This window comes from Pangasianodon hypophthalmus, chromosome 1 (assembly GCF_027358585.1).
Source record: "Pangasianodon hypophthalmus isolate fPanHyp1 chromosome 1, fPanHyp1.pri, whole genome shotgun sequence".
Taxonomy (NCBI): domain Eukaryota; kingdom Metazoa; phylum Chordata; class Actinopteri; order Siluriformes; family Pangasiidae; genus Pangasianodon; species Pangasianodon hypophthalmus.
Window position 1 is genome coordinate 18,302,865 of NC_069710.1, and position 24,221 is coordinate 18,327,085.

Consider the following 24,221-nt stretch of genomic DNA (forward strand, 5'->3'; position numbering starts at 1 on the left):
ACAAGCCTGATCCATGGAGGCCCCACTTCGCAACTTACAGGACTTAAAGGATCTGCTGTTAACGTCTTTGTGCCAGATACCACAGCACACCTTCAGGGATCTAGTGGAGTCCATGCCTCAACAGGTCAGGGCTGTTTTGGTGGCAGCAAAAGGGGGACCAACACAATATTAGGCAGGTGGTCATAATGTTATGGCTGATGGGTGTATGACAAGCTATATTATTGCCAAAAAGTTTTGTTTCCTCTGACCAGAATATATTGATCCAAAAGAGTTCTGATCTGTCTAAATGCCTTTACACATGCAGATGAGGTTTGAGGGAGATGTAGGAATGGAGATGATTGTGGTGCAGGTCATTGCTTATTGTTCTCTGTGTAACTCTTGTTCCTGCTGCTTTCAGGTCACTCCACAACTCTTTTTGACTGACTGCTGGATTCTCTCATATTCCTTACCAATAGTCTGAGAGCATGTTGTAAAATCTTGCATGGCAAACCTCTCTGGGGACAATTACTTGTGGTTCCATGAATGTTTCACCTGCATATTAATTGTACTGACAGGGATGTTTTTGTTCTTTGCTATGGCACTGTAGTTTTTTCAATTGGAGTGTTGTTTAATAATAATAATGTTGTCCCTGAGAACTTTATGTACAGTCAGGTCCATAAATATTTGTACATTGGCACAGTTATTGTTATTTTTGCTGTCTGCCACAATATATTGGGAGTTTAAATTAAATAATGATTATGACTTTCAGCTTTAATTCAAGGGTATTTACATCCAAATTGGGTAAACAATGTCAAAATTAAAGCACTTTTTATATGTCCTTTTTAAGGGACCAAAGGTAATAGGACAATTGGCTACTCAGCTGTTCCATGGAGAGGTGTGTGTCTAGAGTTGATTTCAAGTGTGGCATTTGCATTTGGATTCTGTTGCTGTTAACGCTCAATATGAAGTCCAAAGAACTGTCACTACTAGAGAAGCAAACCATCATTAGGCTGAAAAATCAAAACAAACCCATTAGAGAGAGAGAGAGAGAGAGAGAGAGAGAGAGCAAAAACATTAGGTATGGCTACATCAACTATTTGGTACAGCCTTAAAAGAAAGAACACACTTAAAAAGAAAGGATGCACTGGTGAGCCCCAGGAACTCCAATTGGACCAATCTTTGGAACAGTGGGCATGAGGCAGGAATAAACTCTGGACTCAGTCCATCACAGAGCACCATACACACATATGTGCACACACCTAGGGGCAATTTAGCGCAGCCAATCCAACTGCTGGCATGTTTTTGGGAGATAGGAAAAAACCCGGAGAACCCACAACAAAGCTCCAACACATGATACATTTCTGAAATCCAAATCCTTTTGACTATATACATGTGAATTACAGCAATAACAATAACAGGGTTTAGAAAATAATTTCTTTTCAACCCTATAATTTCTAAAATATAGGAATGAGATTCAGTAAAAGGTAACATCATAGATGCTACAAAAAAAAAAAAAAAATTAACATCAGTCTCTAAAATTATATCACAGCATACTAAGTAGTAGGCCTAAGTAATGTTCTATACTTTCCAATCTGTCTTATTAAGATGCTTCATAAAAGCATAATATAATGCAAACACAATCCATCAGTACATAATTTAACCATAGTTATGGGTTTTTCATGCATCCATTCATAAATTCGTTATATCCTTTCACTTTTTCTTTCTCCAGCTTTTTCTCTCTATCAGCTGCTGAAAGAAAAAAAAATGAAATTTGACAGTGTTTAGACTACGCCATGCTCTCATCAGTGTAAAAATCATTTTAGATGTCACCTCATACAACAGAAATGTCTTCTAAGGTAAAGGTAAAGGTAAAGTTTTAAAGGCTGGGAAATTATTTTTGCTTCCCCTGCCATTCATGTTCCTTGTAATAGTTTTGTATAGATTTTTGATGATATGTAGCTGCCTTCCATGCTTTTGTGTGTTGAATTCTTGTGGGAATACTATCCAAATAGCTTGCACATTTGGGGTTTCATTTGGAACAATTGCCAAAATATGGCTAAACAGACCTGGGATAAATCTGAAACATATGCTATACATTCAAAATTTCTCTTTTGACTAAACAGTCTTGTGGCCTCAGGTGGCATGGATATAGTTTGCTATAGAAGTTGTTTACATGGGGGTAATATTTGGTTGACTTTTGGAAAACCTCATCTAGCCTGCAGCTGAGTGTGGGGAAACCTTAGGCTAACCCATGATAATTTAGGGGAAAGATTGATGGATAGGAAAAGTTAGGCACATTTTTCAATTTTTTTTCCCCTCATACTTTTCGAGGAAAACAAGTTAACAGTGGTGCGGATCTCTGAATTGCAGTATATATCTGCAATATGCAGACATCATATGTGGAACCTGGACATCCTGCTCTCAGATTAAGTTCATTAACGTGATCACTGTTTGGGCTTAGCCGGACCTAAACACCTTATTGAGCTCCAAAATAAAATCACATTTCTACCATATTTCTGTACAAACAAAAGAAATATAGCTCACACAGATGTATGTGTGTGCAATATCTGCAGAGCTCTCCAAAAAATAATCATTTAGTTGATATTTAGAATATTGTACATTCATTGCATGTGTTTTTCATCCTTCTTAAACGATCATTCTCCATCATTACTAAAAGAAAATCAAAAGGTCATTATAATGAAACGCTGCTTAAATTATCCTATTTTTACTCTCAGCAGTGTTATAAGTGAATCTCAGCCTTACAGTAGATTCTGATAGTGTGTTCAACTAACTTTTCTGACCTTTCTGGAATGTAAGAAACCCAAAAACTGAAGTAAATCTGATAAAATATTATTAGATGGCTGTTGTCAACTGTAGACTAAATATCAGTTTCTTAATTTGGGAAAGCCATCACTGCTTTGAAACATAGTTGGCTTGCTTACTCAGTCACATTAGATAGAAGATAGAAAGCTTGCCAGAAAGTTCCACAGAGTATAATGTTTTGCAAATTGCGATTTGATGTTAATCTGAGAATGAAAACAGACTTTTCCAGCAGTATTAGCATGAGTATCAGTATGAGTATTAGCCGTGGTTTAAAAACAAAAACCCACATTTAGATAGTAAACACCAGAATCTTGCCCATATCTATCCATTAAACACCAGGTACATACCACACGCTTGCCAGCTAATACATGCAGTTTACACTGAAAAACATGTAGATATTAAACACCAAATATAGGTATACTTACCCATACCTAATCATTAAACACCATGTACATAACACACGCTTCTTGGCTACTACTTGCAGTTTACAAAGAAAACCATGCAGAATTTAAACACCATATATTTACCCATACTCACCCATTAAACACCAGCTACTTTCCACATGCTTTATGTGTATTACCTGCATTTATTTTTAAAACAACAACAAATATTTAGATAGTAGACACCAGATACTTACCCATAACTATCCGTTAAAAACCAGGTACATACCACACACTTCCAGGGTACTATCTACAGTTTACACAGAAAAGCATGTAGATATTAAACACCAGATATTTACCCATACTCACCCATTAAGCATCAGCTACATACCACATGCTTTACAAGTATTAGCTGTGGTTAAATACCAGATTCTTACAAATTCCTAACCAATGCAACTTGAGTAACCTAAAGCAACTTGCCAACCATTTCATTGCTACTGCCTGTGGTTTACAGACAAATATATGCAAATATTAAACACCAGATACTTACTGATTAAGCACAAACTACTTACTGCAAGCTTTCCTGCTACTACCTGTGGTCTACACAGAAGAAAAACTTAAATATTAAACACCAGATATTTACCCATAACTACTCATCAAACAACAAATACTTACCAATACCTACCCAATAAACACCAGGTACTTCCCACAGGACTCCCTGCTACTATCTGCAGTTTACACAGGTAAACATGAAGATATTAAACACCAGATATTTACCCGTATTTACCCATTAAACACCAGAAACTTACCAATACCTTTCCAATAAAGGTTACATAGAAAACCACGTAGATACTATAGCCACAAGCAACGATCATGGGGTCCAAACACCTTCAGCAAATATCGCCCCCAGCAGCCAGTTCTTGCCAAGATGCGTAGAACAATAAATCATTATTAATAAATCATCGGTAAATAAATCACCATTGATGAACATATTAATCAAGTTTTGTGAGGATTGCTCAACATGTTTTTGATCATTCTTGAATATTAGACTCTGCTGAGTAATTTGACACCAATTTTGTGAACATAGGCCAAAGATCCTAGAAGTAGTTTGCAAAAATATACTTATTTATGAACATTTTCATAAATTTGAGTGGGTGTGGCTAAATGGACCAAAAGACAAATTTTAATGTGTTCAAGCAATGGTTTATGAGGAAAAAGAAAGTTGATTTGTTTTTCCATTCTAGAGATTATACTTCCAGCACCTTGGGTGCTTGGACCCCTACAAATCCCCCCAAAACAAAACAAACAAAAAGACAAACGAACAAACAAAACAATAGGGTTCATATTTAGACCCCTAAATATCATGAGCACTATGCAGACACAGATTGCGTTAGACTCCTATTCCACGCCAATTAACAAAACAAAACAAAACAAACAAAAAGACAAACGAACAAACAAAACAATAGGGTTCATATTTAGACCCCTAAATATCATGAGCACTATGCAGACACAGATTGCGTTAGACTCCTATTCCACGCCAATTAAAAAAACAAAACAAAACAAAACAAAACAAAACAAACAAACAAACAAAACAATGTCGCAGCTGTAATCATTTAAGGTGGAACGGCGATTAGGAATGAGAAACCGCGATTAAGAAACCAGCTTCAGCAGCCTTGTTCACATGCTAACTTCCCATGCTAAGTTCTCGTTTTTCACATTCTCACTCATCGCAGTCACCTTTATGCGTATTTTATCAGATTATGCGTCACATTAATTGGCTGAGCACAAACAGCTAAGCTTAAAGTTTTGGCATTGTGTCATTTACTCCTGCTTTTTGCCTAAAGCGGCTCTTTTTACGGATTGTGTTACTGAGACAGTGAGAACACAGGTGGAAAACTCTACACACGCGGTGTGGATGTCCACTGAAAAGACATCTGAGTGCTGAATGAGTCGTGAATCAAACGAATCGAATCCCTGAACCAGAAGATTCAACAAAATCTCAGAAGTTCAAAAGAATCGAATCAGTAAAGTGAGTCGGAATGGGTCGCGTTCGGTTCACACATCATGCGCATGCGCAGTATGCACTGAAAAAAATACAGCTGGTCGATGTTATAAACTTAAACAAATGTGTCGTCAGCAGACACGAAGCCTAAGTGAAGCCTGCAGATAACTGAGAGTTAGATTGGAGATTTCATCTTGCTTCCGGTACTCGAGATGTTGTCGCAACACTAAAACGTGACAAAGGTAGGACCTTCTAACACACCTTGTCAGGTAATAACTGATGGGCGTGATATTATTTGATATTTGGTCTTGGTTCATGTACTTCCAAAGAAAAAGCTGCTTTCTGTGGTTTTCCTGCTCTGACCCAACTCAGCTCAACTAATCAGCTAGTTAATAATCGTTCCTGAGTTGAAGTGTGTATGTTAAAGCATGCAAACCTGTGCAGAACAGGGGCTGCTCTGTGGCTTAGAGGAACATGGATGTTATTAGAAACAGTATATGGCCAAATGTTTGTGGACACCTGACCATTACACCCATATTTTTCAACATCCCATTCCAGATTTAGTCCCCCTTTTGCTGTTATAATAACCTCCACTCTTCTGGGAAGACTTTATGCTAAATTTTGGAGCGTGGCTGTGGGGATTTGCTCATTCAGCCACAAGAGCATTAGTGAGGTCAGGCACTGATGTCAGGTGAGGAGGCTTGGGGTGCAGTCAATGTTCCAGTTCATCCTAAAGGTGTTCAGTGGGGTTGAGGTCAGGGCTCTGTGCAGGACACTAATGTTCGTCCACTCCAACCTTGGCACACCATGTCTTCATGGAGCTCGCTTTGTGCACAGGGGCACTGTCATGCTGGAAGAGGTTTCTCTATGGCACTTAGTTCCAGCAAAGAGAAATTGTAATGCTACAGCATACAAAGACAGCTTATGCAATTGTGTGCACCTATCAGATTGTTTTGGGGAGGTGGGAGGAAAGTAGAGAACCTGTAGGATACCCAGGTGGATACAGGGAGAACATGCAAACCAGACAGTAACCCAAGCATAAGATTGAAAGGACCATGGAGTTGTGAGGTGGCAATGATTCCTGCTGCACCACCGTCTAACTAGTTTTAAGTTAATGTTGAATATGTTTTACAAAATGTAGACAATTAAAAGACATTTCCTGGAAATGTATGTTCATGGGTCTATATATACGGTTGGTGAAACTGTAGGGACCTTTAAAGTTAAACCAATTTTCAGCGGCTTAACATGTAAAATTTTATTATTCAGTTAAATGACTTCATTATGACATCCCTCAAGAAGCACAGAATTCCAAAGCCGTTGCTTTGGTTTAGGTCACAAATTATAAAGGCTTAATGTCTTAAGGCTTAATGTTTAAAGTCCAAAGCTTAAGAAAAGCTTTTTTCTTATAAGCTTTTGATTCTGTTTTTTCTCTATATAGATGTCTTTAAATTAGACAGTAAACTACAGTCTAACAATTAGTTTTGATCTTGCTGAAACTAACTGAAAGGCCTCGGATGTTTACAGTCACATGCCTTGTGAATGTAAATGTGAAGTGAATTTGTGTTTATTTGGGGCATGAAGTGATGCTGAAGGCAAAAATATATGAGATGATTTTAGAATATGCAATTAAAATGAGAATTTTAATTCAAAGAATACTCAATATATATTTTATTTTTAACACAAGTAGAAAAGTAGTAAGGTTAATTGTACTTTACCTGCTGCTTCTGTTGCCAGTGTGGTTTTGACATTAATGAATGATGAGTAACCTATGGAACAATTTGCCATATTTTTCCAAGAATAGTATCTTCTGCTATAAATGGACTACAGAGTAGTTAATGGTATTGAGTGGCACATTGGCACAGCAGGTAGTGTTGGTGTCTCACAGATCCAGTGTCCACGGTTCTATCTTGCAGTCAGGATACTGAGAGTGCAAAGTTTACTGTGTGCAGTTTCTTCCCGCCTCCCAAAAACATGCTGGTGGGTGGAGTGGCTACTCTTAATTGCCACTAGTTGTGAATGTGTGTGTGAGTGAGTGAGTGAGTGTGTGTGTGAGAAAGAGAGAGAGAGAGAGAGAGAGAGAGTGAGAGAGCATGGTGCCCTGCAATGGACTGGTGTTACATCTAGGGTGTTCTCTTGCCCTCGGCTATGTGTTCTCTGTATAGGCTCCAGATCCACCATGACCCTGACCATGATCAAGTGCCTACTGATAATGAATGAATAAATGAATGATTAATAGATGATTTCATTGGGTATCTGTGTATTCTGAATATATTGTATTTAAATTTCTGAGAAAGATGGCCACCTAGTGTTTAAGTTGCCCAAAAATGTGTTACTCTTGCACACTTTCTTCACTTAGTGTGTATTAAAAACAATGTACAGGATATTGTATACAGGATATGGTATATTGTGATAAATATTATATACAAAAGCACTACAATTTGGAAGAGTGATGAAAATATAGAAAATGTAAAAGAGTTACAGCAGTGTTTCTAAAATACAGTGAAATTACAAAAATGTGGTAATGGTCTCCACCTAGTGTTTCATCTTGGTAATATATTTCTCTTTAAAACTATTTTTTTAGGAGCTCAAAAGAGAATGCCACCTGAAGGACATCACAGTGAACTCTATGCTTATTTTGCTCTGGAGGTAAGACATGGCAGAATAATATCACAGTCAGCAGTTTACCCTAATGAAATGACTGTAATTAGTTTCACAACCTTGGCAAGGACAATAAGCTCAGCTTAATTTCATCGCAAAATTATTTGGTTATTAATTTTTCAGGAGACAGCTCAACAAATGAAACATTAATTTTGAACTTGAACTCTTCTGTTCGAGAGCTTGGACACATTTCCTGAACAGAAAAGAACTGGGATTTTTAAAGGCAGAAGTTGTTAACGCTGTGAATTTCAGCTGAAAGTTGAGAAGACTGTGTAATCAGCAGGTCATTATCACTGAGGATATCACATGTGAGGCTCATCACTCTGGAATAAGTGTGAAGCAATCCTTCTCCTCTCCACCCACATGCACAGGTTATTTATTTAGCGCTGCTTACTTGGCAGTAAGTAGTCTCATAACTGCATATACCAAATGAAAGCTTTTATGTACATCATGTGTACTTACTGATGCTTTGTACTTATCACAGAGCCAGTGTTCGTGAGCTAGCTGACTGTCGTAAGCTCCAAAAAAACAGGTTAGAAAACACAAATTGGTTTGGATAGCAAAAAATGTGAAGAACACAGATTGGATAATAAAGATTACACACAGAAAATGACCAAACATTAGATATTAGCTATCTTGCTAAAGTTATCTGACAAACTTTGCAAGAAATACTATGGACAGGGAGTATACTATGAGAGATCAGATCACTTTCACCTATAATAAGAGCTGTGTTTATGCTAGGTAGATAATATGAAGCATCTTAGCTTGCTCTGCTGGATTTGTACTGTGCTCTGATCCTGAAGAACAAGCACAGTTAGCCCAGGGAGGCGGAGATCAGGTATGTGATGTGCAAACAGATGGCTGACAGATCAGAAGACAACCAACAGAGTGAGCTTACTGGCCAAAATTAGCTTGCTAGCTAGAGAGACAAGCTTTTGCTGAAGGTGAGAGGTTTTGCTTGTTCACCTAGTACTCAGTAACTGTGACAGTCATGTTGATATGAACATTTCCATAGCACTTCTGGCATTCTGAGGAGATGACGATTAGAGGAATGGGTGATTATATTTTGCTGTCATTATATTAAGTATGCTGTTATATCAATATTCCATTATACTATTAATTATTTTAATACTTTTATCCTGTTTCTGGAGTAAATCTGAAAAGCTTCATGATTAAGGGTTTAACAGTCAGTGCAGACAGAATGAAGGAACGCTGAGCCAGTAAGAAACTATAAAAGGTGTTCTTTTGTATGAACAGTAATGCGTCCCAGAAAAATAAAGCTTTCGGGCTGTTCAGCCCTTCTTCATTTACAATCACAACATGAGTATGGCTTAGAGCTGTAATTGAAATGAAATGCAACAGAAATTACATTCACTTCTGCCCGAAGTCAGCAATTAATTCTTTAAAAAAAATTGCTTTTCAGTGTGTAATGTTTTCTGCATGTCACTAATGAAAAGCAATACAGTTTGTGTATCATCCTTTGCAATTTTTACTGGTCTGATTGCTTTTCTATCTGCCATGGAGTCTTCTCCGTGTGATGTAATACATGCTGAGGAAAGTGGCTCGCCACAATTTCAGCAGTGAATTCATTAAAAACTATTCCCTTCTTTTTATTAAAGAGATGAATCAACATAAGGCTGCAACAATGCTGCATTTTGTAAGGTTTTGCTTTTCAGTGTGGTACATGTTCTACATGTCAATAATGAAAAGCAATAGCATTCGTTAGTTGAATTTCAGGTTTTTCCCTGGTGTGATTGCTTTTCACTCTGGTACAGAATCTTCTCCATGTAAGGAATCATTTGGCGTAATGTAGAATCAGAACAGCATCATGTAAACCCAAGACATTGCATCATATACTAATTCTATAGCTGTAATCAAGTATGCAATTGGGCAGATCTGCATGGAGATGGAGGTGAATAAATTCTGATTTAGTGGAGTGGACTGTAGTAGTGAAAAGTCCACGCAGTAGTGAGTGAAGCTGGGAATTGAGCTCACTCATATCAGCCCTAACATATAGGAACTTAGAAATACCTTCCTGGCATGATTGAGCTCTATTATATTGCCTATAGGGATAGATGGCACATATGTGGACACCCAGCCGTCCACATGATGCAAAAGAAAATGTGATTCATCAGACCAGGCCACCTTCTTCCTTTGCTCCATGGGCCAGTGCTGATGCTCACCTGTCCATCACAGGCACTTTCGGGGGTCAGCATGGGCACTCTGACCGGTCTGCAGCTTGGGCGCCCATGACCCTGTCGCTGGGTCGCCGGTTATCCTTCCTTGGACCACTTTTGGAAGGTACTAACCACTGCATACCAGGAACACCCCACAAGACCTGCTGTTTTGGAGATGCCCTGACCCAGTCGTGTAGCCATCACAGTTTGGCCTTTATCAGAATCACTCAGATCCTTACGCTTGCCCATTTTTCCTGCTTCCAAACACATCACCGTTGAGATATGACTGTTCGCTTGCTGCCTAATATATCCCACCTCTTGACAAGTGCTATTATAACGAACTAATGTTATTCACTTCACCTGTCAGTGGTTTTAATGTTATGGCTGATTGGTGTATATAGTAGCAAGTAAGGTCACAGTGCCGTTCTCCCCCTGAGGCCCGTTTAAAGAACATTCATGATGCATAAAAAAGCAAAGGTTTTGCTCTGCCAAGGTTATTTATATATGATATAGCACAGTTGCGAAAGCTTTATACAGCCAGATTTATAAGTGAAATCACCATGGACTCTGAATCACTATAGGGAAAAAATTCTGCGCTAAGCAGCCAAAGGAAGCCTTCTTTCACCATTGTGCACCATATGCACCTCCGTTGATTTTAGACCTCTCCTGCTGCATACAACATATTCATTCCATCTGTCAGAGGCACCTGTGAGCCACGGCCACGCTCAGTGCAGTCAATCACCCTGCACATTCCTTTCATAATGCTCCGCAGAGGGGTGGATGACCTGTAAGAGCCATCGACTCATTCCTTATCATGCATCATTTTTCTTTTTGCTGAGGGACACACTGTTCACATATTCTTTCTTTTGCTGCCTGTCCATCTCAGAGGTAGGTTTTTGTTTGAGATTTATACATTTGTTTAGTACACTGGAATGTCATTTGTAAATCAAGGTACAAAGTTTGACACAAAGGGCAATATAATCATCCCTTAAGCAGATAAACCAATGAGCTCTAAAAAACTCTTTTTCTAGATTTGTAGGGCTTTACCTTGAAGCCTAATTTATTCTCTTCCTTTTGTTGTTATTCTTCACTGTTGCTCCAGTCAATAGTTATGAATGTTAAGGTTTATATAATGACTGGGCAAACTTTTTTGTATTGTTTCTGATGACTTTTTCATCAGAAACTGGTCCAGATACACCTCTTTACATGCAGTGAACGCGTTAGTCCTTAGTGGACTGAACCCTGATCCTAAAACGTATAACAAGGCTGGTTATTGGGAAGTTCACGAATTTTCCCAGCAGATCGTTCCATGACACTACCACTCGGAGACCTTAGCTGAGTTTACTGTGCTTGTGGATGCATATAGGCTAGACGATTCTGGAGAAAAGGTAGAAAGGTGGAGAAAGCTCAAGAAAAGAAACCCTTTGTTGGCAGAGGCAGCAAAGTTTTCACAAATAAATGCCATAAATTGTTTAATTCCAATTCAGCTGATGATTGTGATGATTCTGAGAGCAGGTACTCAGTTGCACATCTTTACTTGCTAAATAAGGCCAAAGAGTGATAAGTGTAGTTTTATTTCTGTGTTGCAAAACTGAATTAATTAATACAGTATAGTTTATATTGGTGCAGTAGTGTTTTGCTATTCAGTGTTTTAGAATAAATGATTTGTATTTTCATTATTTATGTGATGTTATATGTTGAACCTAATATAGCCTTATGCCTTAATCCTAGTTGATGCACTTTCATTTGTTATTTTGGACAAATTCCTGGGCTGATTTTTGTCCCCAGTCTGTGTATTTAATATTCAGAATTCTCCTAATCAATAAATTCCATGTATTGCCATTACGTTTGTGGAACACTTCCTTCCTAATTAGATAAATAGTTCATGTGCACTCATAAATTGTATCTAAAATGTAACAGAGCACGCCCATCCATCCTCTGAACTGTTAGAGTTGAGGCTCCGTCAGACCTCTGTAATCTGTAGCAATGCGGATGTCTTTATTTGTCTAGAGGGCACAAAGCTGTATGGCTGTGCTGGATACGCTTTTGTCCTTAGACCCTAATGAAATGCTTGGTCATTGCTTCCTATTGGCTCAGTCTCATTAATCTAAGGAGTTGAGATGGGCACTGACCTGCTGGAATGAGACAGCTGTTTGCCATGCCAGAGCAATCAGCACAACACTGCCCTGTAAATATTTGCAATTAGCTGAGATGCCTGGGTCTGCTCTACTGGCATGACTGTTTTATATACATCATCTCTGGGCTGGATACGTTGGAGTAAATGTGCACAGCCAGGCCTGCTGACTCAGAATTATACCTCAGAAAACTCACATTGGCTGCATGATATAATGTTTTATCAGTTTTATTTGTTATGTAATTGTAGAATATAGCCTTCAAATTGCAGTTATTTATACTTATGCTCAGAGCTTTCTGCACTTTTGACTCACCTCCTGCTGCTGTGGATGTTCTCACATGGATATCCTTAAGATTTATTCTTCCCTATACAGTTTGTGCCCAAGTTTCACCCTTGCTTCAGTGGATAATGTCATTGTATACTTGATACTGTAGACTTGTAACTAAGAACTGCTGCTGTAATCCTAAAGACTGTCCTGTGCTCATTCCAGGACTCCTGTTCATAATATGCTCATAGTGAAAGTTCATTCATACACACTTGGCACTGTTTATTCTTCTCGAACTGTATACTATAATCATTTAGAATCCCGCAATCCAGTTGTCACCCAGAAGCGGATGATTGCCCTCAGTGTTGTCACTGTCGCTTCTGACTTGATCATTAGGCATCTAAATCTGGATTTCTGTAGACCTGCTGTAGTTACAGTGTCTATGGTCAAAAGTGCTATTCAAATAAAATCGAATTGAATTAGATTTATACAAATGTCAGTCCCTTATTTTAAGAATGTCACTGTTGAACAGGAGGCAACACATATATGCTACATATACTCTGTTCACAGTGTTAAAAACTGATATCAAGAGGATATGTTGAATATTGTCAAGCATTACACTTCTTTATATTTAATTCTATGAGTGATTAATATCTCATTTTTTAAAATAACCTTGCCTGGTAGCTTCTCACCTAAGGGACCACCAGGTGGCACTTCATTTGCACGTAAAATCTGTAATTTCCCTTTTTGCCCTCTGAGCCTGGCCTCTGTTGGCAGTAGGAGGTGGATTGATTTACTCAGAATATATCACTTGATTTTGACAATGATTATTATACAGCACAATACATCAATTATAATACTGAAAAAGGTGTGTGTAAACCAGATGAGTACTGATAAGATACTGTCTCTGGATTCATATATTTGGTTGGTATTTGTGACAGTTCGCATCCCCACTCACCAGTTGTTGGGTGAGGCTAGAGTTGTGGAATTTGGGTCAGAATGTTGCAACACAACATTGTGGTGTTTGAGTAAGAAATGCACCAGTTCCACTATGATTTAGACACAAAGCCCATGTTTCAAATACTAAACCTCATGTAGCTGCTCATATCTGATACTGAATCTGCGCTTCTCTATGGATGTGTTATTTGGTCATCCCAAATCTTTGTGCTCACACTTGGTGTTTCTCAAAGCAATTCAATTAAAGAAAAATGAACCACATGACCTGAAGTATGCTTTGAGTCTACAGAAAAAACAACATTAGAAAACTAAGCCATGAGTGAATTTTAAAACAAACCAAGCCTGCCCACTTGCAGGGAAGGGGAACAAACTTGTCCAGTCCAGCTAAACAAATATTTCATATCGTGTACTGAATAAAAAATGGCCAATTACTGAACAGTGACTAAATGAATTGAATGAATCTCTGAGGCAAGTGAGTCATGGCTGTAGTTGCTGTCTCATGCATAAAGCATGTTTATAAAGACTGATTTTTACCAAATGTGGTTAATGAATCTCTATCAACAGAAGACAGGATACATTACTGTGACTAATTATTTAACCAGCCGGTAAGTGGCAGACGTTTGCTTTGAACTTTGGGAGGACACACTGTGCTTGTGGCTTAGAAGTAGGATATGATTAAATTTTTTGCGGTTTTTGCTCAGGATATAGGATTACAGATGTGCCAATAAACAAGTACTGAGCTGCCATTCATGGACATCTGGCCATCTATCAAAACTAGATGCCCAGTAGAAGACACTTGGTCAATGAGGCTACCGGCAACCAAATGGCATCTTTGAAAGACTTATAGGATTTTATCTCCAGCAGAAGAAAACATGTGCATCACACAACAATATCAAAGACATTGCACATGTCTGGCCTGTATAGGAGGGTGGCAAGAAGAAAGATGTTTCTCAGAAAGGTCCATCTGGAGTGTCATGTGAAGTTTGCACAAGCACACCGGAAGGATCCTACAATAAACTGAAGGTTTTGTAGTGAGATGAAACTAAAGTAGAACTTTTTGGCATGAATGCCAACAAGGTCCATCACCAAAACACCATCCTGATTGTGAAGCATGATGGTGGAAGCATAAAGTTGTGGGAATGTTTCTTATCTGCAGGGACTGGGAACTTGTCAAGATTGAGGGGAGGATGGATGGAGCCAAGGACAGGGAGATTCTGGGGAAGAACTTGATGAAAAATGTAAAATGTCTGAAAATGGCATAAGGCCAAAGCTACCATTCAGTGACTTGTTAAGAAACAAGGTAGATGTTCTGGAGTTGCCTAGTCAAAGCCCTAAATACAACTGAAAATCTATGGAATGATTTGAAGGTTGCTGCCCATCAGCGAAAACCAGCTAACCTCTCCCAGTCTGAAGAAACAAGCGGGTGAAGATCTCCAAAAATTAGGTCTGAAACCTTGTGGAGAGCTACTCAAATTAGACTGGTAGCTGTAGTTGCTGCCAAAGGTGCCTCTAGCAAGTATTGACTTGGGGGGTCAAATTTACAGAACCTTACACAACAAAAGTAAAACATTTTTGCAAGTGTGTATATTCATTTTCTATCCATTGTAAATTACAAACATGATGAAAACCACCATGTAATTTAACATGAGCATTCTGTGAGCCTTCTATGAATATGTGCCTGTGAGCAAATTTTTTGTTGTCTTATTACAAGGGCATACAGGGAAAAAAAACCTGAAAACCTATTTAATTTTGGTGACATTTAGGTATTCTCATGAATATAAGGCTCAGTTGTGTGTGTGCTTAGAGCATGCTCACATTCACTGCTTGCTTTTAATTGGCAGACCTTCATTAGTGGCTGTAGACAGAATTTAAAATTCAGTGGAGGGCTGCATTAACATTTTGCACATGTTCTTATGTTTTCAAACTATGTACACACAAGCCCTGATTAAATCTCTAAAGAAAAACTCAGTGATTCCAAATTTAATGAAATTTAATAATTCATTAGTATAGGTGTACAGTCCTCTCTGCAAAGCAAGCCAAACAACAAGATGTCAGTTTGGAATATGTTCAGCAGCAGCTTGAAACCATATATTAGTGGGCCAGGACGTTAATAATGACGTGATAATGCCTTAAACAAAATTAAGTCAAGAGGCTATCACACTTGACTTATGCTATAGGCAACTATGTAGTAAATATTTGGAGTAACTCTGTAATAGGCAGTTGAGGGTCAAAAACCTACACTCATCCAGCATACAGTCTAGCAGCTCGAATTTAGACATACCGTTGTCCAGCTATCTTGGATACAAAAGGTGTGTTCCTGTCAAAGTGCACACAGCAAAGCTAATATCATTAACCAGGGTTGCTGGGGTTTAGCAAAATGCTTTGCATGAGAAACAAAGTCACTGCGACTTACACGCATCTTCTATTCTACAATAGAAATGGTTCTCTACATCATAGACACGCTGTATGTACAGATTGTATGCACTGTATGCAGTTACAGCACTTAGCTTTTATAGATTATCTGGTGTTAAACAAGATCTTGGTGGCCACCGAATATTTTTGGCTTAAAATTACGACCATAGCAACCTACAGTGAACTGTCTGCTGCTCTTGCTTCGAGCATGGGGCAGCCTGATTCCTGCCCCAGTGGGCCTCTGTTAGCACTTGCATTTCCCATTTTTGACCACTAGGCAATAATAACTCTGAGTTATTAAGTGCCCCACAATTACAAAACATCTAGCAAGATGAGCAAATCAATGGAACGTTGATAAATATCTGTCAAACTGCAACGTTCTTCAAATATTGTTGGTCACACAAAAGAGGTAATGAGTACTTCAGTGTAACTTAAAATGTATGAAGATGTGAATGAGATCTGCCTCACCTGCCTCTACAGATCAGCCAACAATATTCAACCTGAGGAAATTGCAAGGACAGCAGGATGGATTACCACCCATAACACTTGTTTTGGTACATCTTCTCTAGTTAAATTGTTAAATGATTTGATGAAATAGATTAAAAACAAGTTTGAGCTACTGCATACTAGATGCGGTCTTATGGATGGCAGGAAGTGTACATATGCAATGTGGAGATTTTAATGATCACATTTAGTTCTCCAGCTTTTCTCGCATCTCTCTGTGACCTTGCAAGAGGTAAATACTGTAGACTTTCACAGGTAAAGTGAAGAGGTGTCTGTTTTTCAATCCCAGAATGTTCTCAGATAATGAGGCCTCTTTGTGAGCTTCTGTCCTTAGTTGTGACATACAGAACAACTGAAGAACTTAAAGTGGAATGCTCAAAAAAATCCTAAAGAGACCAGCTTGGCAATACATGTAGTACAATAGGGCTACTTTAAGTCTCTCCTTATTTTATGCCTTGGAAGCCTTCATTAATCTTGAATTAACTTAAGTTAACTTAGCCACAAAAAAGAATGAACCGTAATGTGAATGGCTCATTGAGATAAATAAAGTATGTAATTAAAGTCGTGTGTGTGTTTTAAACAAAGTCTATGAGTCTTTTAAAAGAATCTCAGGTGGGATTAATAGAATGAATCCAGTCAAATTTTCATAGTATCTTATTCATCATGCACAATGTCTATATACTGGCCTCACATAGGTGAATCAGTGACCAAGCTTATTTTTTGTAGTATAAATATTGTTTTAATTAGCATAAACATATCTACCTCAATATTTTTAGGGTATATTTACATTACACAGTTGACATGTCTCAATTCTTATTTTAGCCAGTATGTAACCCAGACCTGATTTTGTTGGATATATGCAGCTTTCAAGCGTGGCCATGCCACCATGATATGAACAGTCAGAGTTTTTTTTACGTTACACTTCACTGCGCAGGCACATATCACTGTTGGCTCCTCACCATCACCCACACATCTCTCAGCACAGATGTGCCAGCAATAGCTGCAAAAGTTAAACATTGGGTCTTTTTTCGTCTGCTCACCTGATGAGGTGATGAGCTGCAGTTGATCTCCAGAGCAGATCGTCTTTGTTATGAAGGCTTTTGCTGTCGGTTCATCCATTTGATCACCATTGCAATAATGGATTGTCTTATAAGTATGACATTAATTGTTGTCGAACAAGACTTAAAAATGTGCACATGAGGATTGTTTAAGGGCAAAAGTCTGTTCACATTAGTGACAGATAGGAGTTGCTTAAAAAACAGAGACAAACTATTGAGGCAGAAAGATTGCATATGAGCAAAAAAAAAAAAAAAATCTGAATTGAGATTCCAACATGGGCAACTTTTTAAAAATAATTGTAACGTCAGTTGCAGGGTGGGATGGGCATCCAACTGATATGTCAAAGCAGAATGATATTCGCTAACATGCTTGTAACTTGTTACACTCTGATAGGAGACAAGCCTTTTATTGTTATAGTAATGTAAACACTAAATACATTTAGCCTACAGGGAAATGGAGATTTTCAACAGGTTGATGCGCTTGGAGTGCATATCAACAGCTCGGATGAATTCGCTGGGACTGACAAAAACCATTGCGTGTAAATATAGTGAAGTGTTTGCATTAAAGTTTTTTCGAAAGAAAAAAACATGAACAGAAAATCCTGCGACTCTCTTGACTTGCACCATGCTGTGAAAGCTGAGCTTGATGCTGCAGCACTGATTATGGACAGCTCTCCTCCTCTGCCTACCATCTACGCTTCAGTATTTCTCAGACTTTCACAAACATTTTCATTAAAGAAAAATACACAGGATCCCTTCAAATCTCTCTGAAGACAGGGCATAAATTTCTTATGAAGTATGGCTCACATGGAAAGCCATCGACACTTGAAGTGTGCCACTTTTAAGTTTCTCTCTGTTGTTCTGCCTTTTAATAAGCGCTCTTTATTTACATATGGAAATGAAATGCCACATACAGAAAGAGACCTGTCTTTAAGGTCTCTACAGCCGTGGCTTGGTTGTTTAGCACAGTCGTGTGGAGATCAGGCGAAACTGAAAAGGCTTCTTTTTGTAACGAGCTTATTGGGTAGCTCCTTTTCTTTAATTCGTTTGATTACAGATGTTGATTATTGTGTTATAACTGCATTTTAAAGGGCTTTGGGAGCCAGTATTATTCAGCTGCAGTCTTACAGACCTTAGCCTGGATAACAAAGGCTTGCCTTTGACAACAAAGGGCCTGTTTTTCTGTAAATAATGTAGCTAGCAAGTTAGTTAGGGATAGTTAACATGAACCAAACCGCCAGTTTTCAGTTAAGAGCTGGTTAACTAGTGTGTGTTTCATGCCCAAGCTTAAACATCCTTATTCTAACTGGATGAAGCCCCAGATTTTGCAGAGCTGCTGTCAGTCTCTGCTGGGCCATAAGTTGTAAAAGATTGAGAACCACAGATCTAAAAGTATCTCACAGAGTATTGCATGATGTAGTATTGATGTATCTAGTTTGTTCCTGAGCTCTGTGTGGAGTTTCACATGTTCTCCCTCTGCACATGTGAGTTTCCTCCCGGTTCTCCATTTTCCTTCCACCTCCCAAAATCATGTAGGTGGATTGGATACTCTCAGTTGCCCCTAGATGAGTGTGTGAATGTCTCTGTGCACAAGGTGGGAATGCAGTGTTATTGGGGTAGACTCTGGATCCACCGTGACACAGACCAGGAACTGAAGACATATGAATGAATGAATGAATGAATGAATGAATGAATCAGTACCATGTGATATCGGTAGAAAATAACTTCTAGTGATAACTTCACTAGAGTTCTAGTGCCAGAGGAACCAAAAGTCAAATCCAAGCAGTGGATTGTTTGAAAATGTAAATGCACTATTCTCTCTTTGGCTTTTATTGTTTTCCCTCTTGATAGTGTGGAGTTTAGGATGATAGTGTGGAATTTAGGATTGTTCCTGTACTTTAGCATTTTGTTGTCATCCATATTGCATGTGCGTGACTTGTTAGTATAAAGTAAACTTTTTATTTATGTATATACCGTATAGGGTTATAACATAGGAAGAACATAGGGTTTTTTTCTCAACAAAAGCCAGATTCTAAGTAGTAAAAAACATAAATCATCTCAAATCATGAAATACTTAAAATCTTGAAAATGTATAGGTCCACAAACAGCAACATTTTGTGTGATGGGGAAAATGTCAATTATGTTTATTATTATTATTTTTTTTTTAAATCATATTTAATTCACAGTATTTTTCTGAATTCACATTTAATTCACAAATACTTTCACAGTTGCAGATTCCAACTCTGCTGTACCCACACTGAGACAAAGTGATATAAATAACAGATGCCCAATTACCATGATTAGCTTTGTGAGCAGAGCAGATGTGAACCTCCACACTTAGTACACTTCGTCTACACTAAATCATCACTTCATTATACATTATGCTTGCTCAGTTAATGACTCTCTACTGGGTTAATGTGAACATCAGTGCGTGGGACATGGTATTTTTTAGCTTTATGAATGATTCTGAGCAGAGAAACGCCCCTATAAACACCTTTAGCACAGCCATACTATAATATTGGATATAGGTATACACAACAATCAACAAAGATCATTCAGGTTTGTCTCTTATAGTACAAACTAACTAAACCTGGTCAGTATTTTAAAAAGAAAGATTATTAAAATACAAAGGGATAGAACTAACCAGTAGAGGAAAGAGTACAAAACACACTGACCTGAGTAAAATACTGCTACTGTAGTAATGATCAAGAAAATTAAGTAAGAGTAAATAAATTGTCTGGTGAAAAACTACCCGAGTAATTACTTTTCACATTTCTACAGTTGATGCAACTAATTTGAAAGTGTTCTACAGTATATCTGAGAAATACATTTTTGAATGATTGAGTAATGATCTGAGTAACATTACTCAGAACTGAGTAATAGAGTAATACATTTTGAACTAACCAAGTAAGCTATGCTGAAGTGAACACCATCTCAACTATCAGCATTATACAGTTGAGGTCAAAAGTTTACATCCCCCTTTCAGAATCTGCAAAATGTTAATTATTTTACCAAAATAAGAGGGATCATACAAAATGGATGTTATTGTTTATTTAGTGCTGACCTGATTAAGATATTTTACATAAAAGACGTTTACGTATAGTCCACAGTAGAAAATAATAGTTGAATTTATAAAAATGACCCCGTTCAAACCATATAACATGCATTAAGAGCCGGGGGGTGAAAACTTTTAGAATTTGAAGATCAGGGTAAATTTAACATATTTTATGTTCTGGGAAACATGTACTGAAGGGCAAGTACTAAATGAAAAAAATATGATATTTAGGCAAAATAAGAAAAATGTACACATCTCCATTCTGTTCAAAAGTTTTCACCCCCCAGCTCTTAATGCGTGTTTTTTCCTTCTGGAGCATCAGTGAGCGTTTGAACCTTATGTAATAGTTGCATATGAGTCTCTCAGTTGTCCTCAGTGTGAAAAGATGGATCTCAAAATCATACAGTCATTGTTGGAAAGGGTTCAAATACACAAAAAATGCTTGAAAACCAAAGAATTTGTGGGACCTGAAGGATTTTTCTTCAGGACAAACAAGGGACTCATGAACAACTATCACTAAACAAAAAAACACAGCTGTGGATCATTCAGGTAACAACACAGTATTAAGAATCAAGTGGATGTAAACTTTTGAACGGGGTCATTTTTATAAATTCAACTATTATTTTCTCTTGTAAAATAATTAACATTTTGCAGATTCTGAAAGGGGGATGTAAACTTTTGACCTCAACTGTATAAAGAGTAACATTATATAAAGGTAATGCTTACTGGCTAGCTAACTTGGACAGATTCTAACTAGCTCATGTTAATGCATACATGTTTCTAGTTACACACTTAGCTATCCAGCAAAGACACCCCTTACATATTATCCTGAGCATTACCTATAGGCTGTAGCAGCACGTAGATCTATTTAACATAGCAAGCATTCACCACTGAACATCAAAATGACATTTTACATTTAATACAGAGCTTTTATACTAAAACATCAAAAGATCTGGCTAGCTAGTCCAGCTCCCTCGGGTGGGTAATGGCTTTCTACTAAATGTTTCCGCAGGTTGGATGTTGAGCTGTGAAATGCCAATATCTCCATGGGTTTTGGCTTGCATAATTTGCAAATCATTCACGCTGTTCCTTAGAAGCATTTAAAACTGAAGATACCTGATAGTTTGTGCCAGGGATGATTATCTGTCCCCACTGTCTCAGACATTGCTACTGCAGACTAAAGCATTTGATGACTGAAGTATATACTCAAGAATGTACTGTTACAGTGAACCATGTCCTGTCTCAAGTACTGTAACTAGAATACGTGTAATTTGTTACTTTCCACCCCTGGAGCTAACTGTACACAAGTGGGTGTATTTTAGTTTTACAATGGGTTATTTACCTTACCATGGATACTTTTAAAAGTTTTTTTACACTATCTACACCAAACTCGTTTTAATCTTTGGCGGCGCGTTCTGTCACCTGGATTGGTAAGCAATGAGATCACACTTAAACTCAAACTTAACCCCTTAAACTCACAGGACCCAGCTGGCTCCAGACTTACATTCACCCTACACGCTTAACTACATGCGCATACATTTCTCATTAGTATTAGTATTAGTAGTTACTGATTAGTTCATTGCCATTACTGAGCAATATGCTTTATGATTAATGAATAATACACCAGGCGTTCAAGGGATTAACTGACCTTTGTTGAAATACTCACTCCAACAACTGCATAACTGTCACTATACCTACAACATTTACTCAAAGTCATTGCATTGTGCAATAGAATGACGTCCTATCCAGCGTGTCCTTGCCTCACACGCAGTATTCCCAGGATAGGCTCCAGATCCACTGCAGCCTGACCAGGATAAAGCAGCTACTGAAGATGATTGCATTAATCTAAAGAACAATGCAATCATTTTCAATCATGCTGCATCATTAGATCCAGTCACAATGCTACCTCAGACACATAACCTAATGATTGCAAGCTCAGGTCCTGAATGAATGCTCAGAAGTTTATCAGATAAAGCCCCTTTGGATTTAACTAAGTATATGTTTGATATGTAGTGCTGAGTGTCCCAGTTCCAAGTCCTGGTTCTCATGGTTCTTGGTCTCCCATGCCTACTGGTTTAGTGCATCAGTGTCTGGACTTTTGCACAGTTCGGTGTTCTCAAGCCTTTAATACACAGGTTCCCAGCCCTGGTCCAGGAGTACCGCGAGTCCTGCATATTTTAGCCCATGCTGAGTTGAATTGGGTGTGTTAAAGCAGGGGGACAGGGGGTTCTCCAGGGTCAGGGTTGAGAACCCGTGCTCTAGCACATCACTCAGCTGGGCACAAGGTTTAGTAAAGTACAATTTTTCCCTCTAGAGCGCAGCTGGACGCAGCTGGACACCGCTGGTTTAGTGGTGTGTCATTGAGATCTGTAGGGATAAGAAGCAGACGTGTGATGATTAATCACAAGAGAGAGAGAGAGAGAGAGAGAGAGCAGCTCGCGCGTACAGGTTGCAGAGTGCGTGAGACACACGCGCGGCGCCGCACTCACGTCATTCTCCGTCGTCATCCTCCGCTCAGCGCGAGCGAAGCTCACAGCCCGGCACAGAGCGCGTGCTCGACTCATTGCTCGGAGTGCAATGGCTCCGAGCTCACAGCCGTACTCCAGCCTGATGCACGGACACGGGCAAACACCGAGCCGAGATCAGAGAGAGGAGGAGCAGGAGCAGGAGCAGGAATGAACACGCCCGCACTCTTCTGCCTCAGCACTGTGGACCGGTAAATGCTCTCAGGCCAACCTTTAACCACCATGCTCTATTTTCAGCTGGTGATCATGGCGGGGACGGTCATGCTGGCCTACTACTTCGAGTACACGGACACGTTCAACGTGCACGTGCAGGGCTTTTTCTGCTACGACAACGCGTACACGAAGCCGTACCTGGGACCGGAGGAGGCGAGCGCCATCCCGCCCGCGCTGCTCTACGCCGTGGTGGCCGGTGTGCCCACACTCGTGGTGAGTTCCACATACTTGTACAGCACGTTCACAAACTCACTGTTTAAAATCATTTTCCAGAAAGATTTTTTTTTTACCTGCTGTATGAGGGCATTTTCTTTAATGTAGTACCGCGCACAGCTTTGGGAGATGGATGCTTGGATAGTCTTATCCATATGCGTTTTGGAGTTCTATACAACTGATTTTATCTGCGTTCTCCTTCAACTACATACAGTATAATAGTGTATGATATGTTGCCATTGAAAGCAGTTTTTCCTCCATAAAATTTGTGGTATTAGTGGAACTTTCATGGAGCTACTGTTAGAGTGCCCAGTGTCTCTCACCTTGCTCAATGGGAGTATGAATGAAGCTACAGTGCCTCCAAAAACAGCACACAGTGCTCTGTCTTACTAGAGACTAGTATATAGAACCATACAGTTTTATTTTCAGATCCCAGCCCTAGATTCTTTTGGTTAAAATACTGCCTCAGTGATACCCATCCTGTGGTTGTGTTGTTTTTAGAAGGTTATAATTTTATCATAACCACAGTCTCCATCGTTCAGATCATGCGCTGAAACTTGTATGTATGTTCCAGGTCTGTTGAATTGTGTCTCTTAGACGTCGAATAACTACAAATCCTGCCCTTTTGGACTAATCACACTATAATAAATGAGTGCATGTTATATGTTTTGACTATTTTTAAAAGAAAATCTTCATGACTAGATATACACTCATCGGACACTTTAATAGGTACACTTGTACCCCTGGTCATTCATGGAGGTGTCAGCCAATCATGTGGCAGCAGTGCAGTGCATTAAATCCTACAGGTTAAGAGCTTCAGGTAACGCTCACATCAAATATCAGAATGGGGAAAAATGCGATCATGG

At 38.8% G+C, this 24,221-nt stretch overlaps 1 protein-coding gene across 9 annotated transcripts in view; it reads left to right on the plus strand.

Moving 5' to 3' along the window:
• The first annotated feature begins 5,268 nt into the window (after positions 1-5,268).
• Positions 5,269-24,221, plus strand: part of plppr5b (phospholipid phosphatase related 5b) — a 57,151-nt gene continuing 38,198 nt past the window's right edge. For 5 of the 9 annotated variants that reach the window (XM_034308516.2, XM_026925966.3, XM_034308507.2 and 2 more), the window contains exons 1-3: positions 5,269-5,426; positions 7,766-7,830; positions 23,167-23,355. In XM_034308516.2, coding sequence (XP_034164407.1) covers positions 7,780-7,830; positions 23,167-23,355 — 240 coding nt within the window. In that variant the 5' untranslated portion in view covers positions 5,269-5,426; positions 7,766-7,779. Of the gene's footprint in view, positions 5,427-5,742; positions 5,858-7,765; positions 7,831-22,784; positions 23,356-24,221 lie in introns of those variants that run through there. The other 4 variants (XM_053232790.1, XM_053232814.1, XM_034308533.2 and 1 more) reach the window with 4 other exon arrangements.